Here is a 5,951-nt window from a genome sequence, read left to right on the forward strand (position 1 = left end):
TATCCTTTGGCATTTTAATGGAGGAAATGGTTAATGAAAAAGAAGAGCAATCTCAAGGAAAAGGCAGATTATTCATGTTAATCCTATCGATCTCTACTTAATTACTAGTTCTTAATATGAGTTATTGAGTTTTAATTATTATAATGAATATTGTTATGTGTTTGTGATCTATTTTAGTTATATGATCATGTTTGTGTACTAGGCCTCTTGGCCCATATAAAAAGAGTATTGTGTTTGTATTATAATGTTTGAGACTTCTTATGGTATCATATCATTATGCTATTTCAATTATTGATGAATTTTGATTGTGATCCTAGCAAACTAAAATGTAAAGTTTATTCTTTTTGTGATATTCAGATTAATTAGGACTGGATTATATTACTATCAAATATAAAGTAACTATATAAGTTAATAAATTTGTGTATCATGGTCAAAGCTAGGGTGTACAAAACCGAATCGAAAATCGAATCAAACCAAAAAAAAGTCCGACTAGTGGTTTGGTTTGACTTGGTTTGGTATTGGGAAAAAACCTGACTATATTTGGGTTGGTTTGGTTTTAACTAAAAAAAATCAGCCCAAGACCAAACCAACCCGACATTATATATGTAATTTTAAAATTTTATTTTATACATAAAAATATTTACTTTGATATAATTTTAAAATATCTCTTATACTATTTCATAGTTTTTATATTTTAATATATTATTGTAAGTTTAAAATTAGAATTCGGAATGGTACAATAAAGATTATAGTTCATAGATGTTGATAACTACAATAAAACTTAAATCAAAATCAAATTAATACTAATGCAAAAAGAAAATCAATTCAACACTAAGAATGACAATAATATTGAATATTTGTTCTTTAGTTTTACATTGGATTAGACAATTAAAATACATAATCTAATTTTAATTTTCCTTAAATATTTAGTAATGTAACTAATACTTATTAAACTTATTTTAGCATGATTTAGTACTTTTAAATTATAATCATTTTCATTATGACTTTACAATATTTATTTTATATGATGATTTCATTATTATTTTTCATTGAATATTTTTGTGTCAACAATACTCATCTCATATTTGTGTTATTTTTTTAAGAAACACCTTAGATAATTGTATTTTGGTTGGACTAAAGAAATATTTGGAGCACAAGTTAATTATATGTTTGTATGCAAACTTTACCGAAAAAATCTGAAAATCTGAAAAAATCCGAGGTTTATTAGTTTTGTTTGATTTATAAATTTAAAAATTCAACACAATGGTTTGGTTTGGTATTTGAAAAACCCGAACCAACCCGAGGTTGAAAAACCCGAAAAAATCCAAATTTTAGTAGTTTGGTTTGGTTTATAAATTTAAAAATTTTACACAAATGGTTTGGTTTGATNGTTTTGTTTGATTTATAAATTTAAAAATTCAACACAATGGTTTGGTTTGGTATTTGAAAAACCCAAACCAACCCGAGGTTGAAAAACCTAAAAAAATCCAAATTTTATTAGTTTGATTTGGTTTATAAATTTAAAATTTTTACACAAATAGTTTGATTTGATATTTAAAAAACTCGAACCAACCCAATCATGTACACCCCTAGTCAAAGCGATAAAAACAAATGCACATATTCTTAACCAAAAATTACAAAATTTATCGATATTTAAGAGATTAAAATGTTAATTTAATCTTCTCTCACATTGTATTGAAGTTTGCTGATAATGTAAAAGTATTGTATATCATAAAAGCATTCTCCTTTAGTTTATTCATTCAAAATTCCTATGGAATTCCATGATCAAAATGCAAATTTTCCAAGAAAGAAAATAAATACTCCATCCGTTCAATTTTTAATTGTTACTCATTTCAATAATTATTTTTTTAATAGATATGCCTGATCCCGTGACAAGTAAAAGTGAATGGAAAAGTACAATACTACGTTTTTCTACATCAACATCAAGGTTAGTGTACGTGATGTATTTATTTTCCTTTAGATTCTTGTCATTTAGCGATTATAAACAATTTCCACACTAATGGTAGTTGGTAGAAATAATTATACTTATAATTATAAAATTTTCATCGGTAATAGAATGCTTAAAATAATTTCATATATTTTGAAAAATTAGGAGCTGGATTTATCTATTTTATCTTTATTTATGTCTTAATATAATATAGAATGTGTTCAGAACAGAGGAAAATTGTTTTTCATTTTTCTCATATTTATTTGGTATATTTTTTTGAAACATTTTCTATAGGAAAACAAATTTCTTAAAAGTGAGGAAAATGATTAATTTCTTGCTGAAAATAAGAAAAACAAAATCCAAAAATGACATTTTTTATTTCACATTGAGTGTGTCCTCTTCACCATTTAAACACACCTCATTTTTCACCCTCATCCCCACCACGCCCCGCACCTATCTTTCGCTTCCTCCTCTCATATATTGTATTTATATAGAAATATTTTATGATATTAACTTTTCCTTACGTACTAAACGTAACTTATTTTCATGAAATAAATATCTTGTAAGAACACATTTTCCTTCCTACCGAACACACCATAATTTTTTTTCATTAACTATCTACTTGATCTACTAGAATATTTATAGTTTTTAGAACATTTACAGCTTATAAAGATAAACAAACTAATTTAATAATTTTATCTTAAACTTTTAAAATAATAAATAATTTAAATAAATTATTTTAATAATCATGACAGATAATTTGAATATGTGAAAAAGTACTTCAATTAACATAAATCTAAAATCTTTGTTTCATCGATGAATATTATACGACAAACGAAAAATGAAAGACACGTGCTTGGTAAAGTCATGGTTATTTATTTCTAGAATATCATGTAAACACTAAATTTCCAAGAAAGAAAACAAATCCAATCGTACTTTTTCAAACATCAACATCAAGAAACGTAATAATCGAGTTTTAATACGGATACTGAATATCAAATTCTAATAAAAAAAAATTATAAAGAAAATATCAGGAAAAAGTAAGTTTAATGCCGTCTATGCTCATTTTTATTTATTCAAAATTAAATTTTTACTTTTACTTATCATTTTTAATATATCAAGAAAAGATATTATATATTTTATTTTATCATCAATATTAATTACTTATTCTCCAAATTATTTCTCTAAGATCTAAAATAATACATCAATCAATACAAGCATAGTAATATAATAATCATATTAATTATTTTTTTTAAAGAAATATAGAAAATCTAAAATAAATAGTTTAACTCTATTTTAAAGGGAAAAATAACAAGACCCGTGAGCTTGTTTAAAATTATTTCAATTTGTAGTGATCACAATTTTTCACCGCCTAGTCAAAAAATAATTTCATATATTCTGAATAGTTTAGATCTATTCTTAAACAATAAATAATTTGGTTCATTATATATTTATTAGAAATAATCAACTCTTAAAGATTCTTAATAGACTTTATTATTTTAATATCAACATCTTTATTAATTAATTTTCTCTCTACATATTGCATATTTATTATAAAATTCATGTACGCATGTCCAATGACTTTAATCAAATTCCTAAGAAAAGAACTTTTTATTATGATAATTATATAAATTTTATATATTATATTTAATAATAACAATAGCAAGAACATTGACAACTGATAGTTGAAGAAAATTATTTTACATAGAACAATAGAATATCTCACGATTAAAAAAAAAATTAAGGATAGACAATTTCTGTCATATTTACAACAAAAATCCTTCGCTTATCCATTTGATAATGAATCAGTGACAAGTAGTTTAAATATTTAGTTAGATATGAATTATTTATGGCCGAATTTCGTAATAATTTTTGCTCTCTTTTTAGTGTCTAATGTAACATTTTCATTTTTTAGGGGAGGAAAATATTGTTCGAAAAAGATAAAATAAATGTTCATGGATAGAGAAAATCATAGAAACTACTAAGCTGATATCACAATTTCCCTATAGAATACCACAAATGAAAGGGAAAAATTAAAGTCTTATTCTTATAAATGTATGCACTTAAATTCACCTACAACAAACAATAGTTAACTCTTCAAATAAAAGATGCATGACATACTCTATAATTTGGAAAATAAATGTATGATAACAAGTTAAATATGCTAATAGTATAAAATTATTTATACCGTCAGCGAATTAATATAACTTAAATTTTAAATTAATTGAGCACTTAACGATTGGTTTAAGATGTCTTGTATGAGGTTTAATATGTTGAGTCGAGAAGTTCCATTTTCTTTCATGGTCATTCTTGCTACCGTCCCAAGTTCTTTAGATCGAATTCTTCTCTTTTCTCCTTCTTCTCCTCCATCCATTAGTTCCTCTATAGCATTCGCAACTTGTTCCTTGCAAACAAGTACTCCAACTTTCTCTTCTTCTCCCCATCTAACCGGAAATTTAACTCCAACTTCAACTCCAATCCTCAAAACTTCAACAATTAGCTTCTCATTGAAGAATTGTTCCGCAAACATCGGCCATGTGATCATAGGCACACCACAACTCAGCCCTTCTATTGTTGAGTTCCAACCACAATGAGTCAGAAACCCCTTTATGGCTGGATGTGACAATATAAGAACTTGAGGGGCCCAACCCTTGATCACAAGTCCCCTCCCTTTGATTCTCTCCTCGTACTTCGTGTCCAACAACCATTTCTCCAACTCAAGAAAATTTTGATCTGCGGTCTTTATTACCCAAATAAACGGCCGTTTTGATGCTTCTAAACCTAGCCCAATTTCTATCAACTGTGATGCGATTAACCTGCATTGACTACCAAGACAACAATAAAGAACAGACTTATTTTTCATCGTATCGAGCCATTTTAAACATTGTTTGTCATCAATTGATGGTTTATTCCCCCTTTGGTACATATCCATAACATTTTTATTACAAAGTGAAACTGGTCCAATGCACCATACCTTCTTATTAATAGCTTTTTCATATTCCTCAACACATCCATGCTCCAATTCTGCAAAACTATTAACCACAACTCCATAAGCACTTGATTCAGCTTCTTGCATCTGACCTCGAATATCATCCAAGTCCGGTAATTGCACAAAAGACCCCGGAAGTTGATTTTTTGCTATTTCAACCCTTAGTGGAAGTCCTGGCACAACAAAATGTTCCATATCCGATTTAACCTTCAAATAAGGCCTATGAAGCATCAAATTATGTGAACTTAACAAAGAAAAACAACACATCCCATGAAAAACAAGCCTTGGGACGTGGAATTTTCGCGCTGTTTGCGATGTCCATGAGAGACACTTATCTGAAATTATACAACTTGGAGGGGTATTTTGGTGTAGCAAAAAATTCTCCAATGGATTTTGTAACATATTAAGTGCTGTATAAAAATTTCTTATAAGGTCACGTGAAGGGACACTATCAAGATTTTCACAACCGATAGGTAAACCAACTTCTTCACTAGGAAATGGAATTTGAATAAGTTCGATATCTAACCCAATTTCTTTTGCCCGATTGATAATAGTTGCGAATCTTGACGCGTTGTGTGGTGTAGTTACTAAACTAACCTTCACACCGTGCTCTGCGAATAGCCTAGCCATGTCTATCATGGGAATCATATGTCCTTGTGCTAGTAATGGAATTAACACAAAATGAAGTTTTTGAGGAATATTGGTTGCCATTGTTGAAGGCAAAAAAAAAAAAAGGCTAGCTAACTTTGTAAAGTTTGAAAGAAAAATAGGTGTTTAGGTGGAAAAGAAGACTTGCATTTATAACTTTATATAATAAGAATAAAGTTTGGTTTAATATAAGATGAGGATAATGGGATGGAGGTAAGTCGCACAAAAGGGTTAGTTAGAATTTCATTTGCTAAAAAAATTATATACTGTGCAAATAACTAGCGGCCGCATTAACGAAATTTCAACGGAAATAAAGTTGTTGGTTCAATCAAATTTGTATTTAGGCTTATACCTCCATTTTTGTAA

The 5,951-nt window shown here is 27.8% G+C and overlaps 1 protein-coding gene across 1 annotated transcript; it reads right to left on the reverse strand.

Moving 5' to 3' along the window:
- Positions 1-4,163: 4,163 nt before the first annotated feature.
- LOC125865332 (UDP-glycosyltransferase 73D1) lies at positions 4,164-5,660 on the reverse strand. Its single transcript, XM_049545535.1, has one exon. The coding sequence runs from the start codon at positions 5,646-5,648 to the stop codon at positions 4,164-4,166; it is 1,485 nt and encodes a 494-aa protein (XP_049401492.1). The 5' UTR covers positions 5,649-5,660.
- Positions 5,661-5,951: the final 291 nt, after the last annotated feature.

This window comes from Solanum stenotomum, chromosome 5 (genome assembly GCF_019186545.1).
Source record: "Solanum stenotomum isolate F172 chromosome 5, ASM1918654v1, whole genome shotgun sequence".
In the NCBI taxonomy this organism is placed as follows: Eukaryota; Viridiplantae; Streptophyta; class Magnoliopsida; order Solanales; family Solanaceae; genus Solanum; species Solanum stenotomum.

Excerpts from the sequence above, each read along its gene's own strand:
- LOC125865332 (XM_049545535.1), bottom strand. The coding sequence starts at position 5,648 with ATGGCAACCAATATTCCTCAAAAACTTCATTTTGTGTTAATTCCATTA.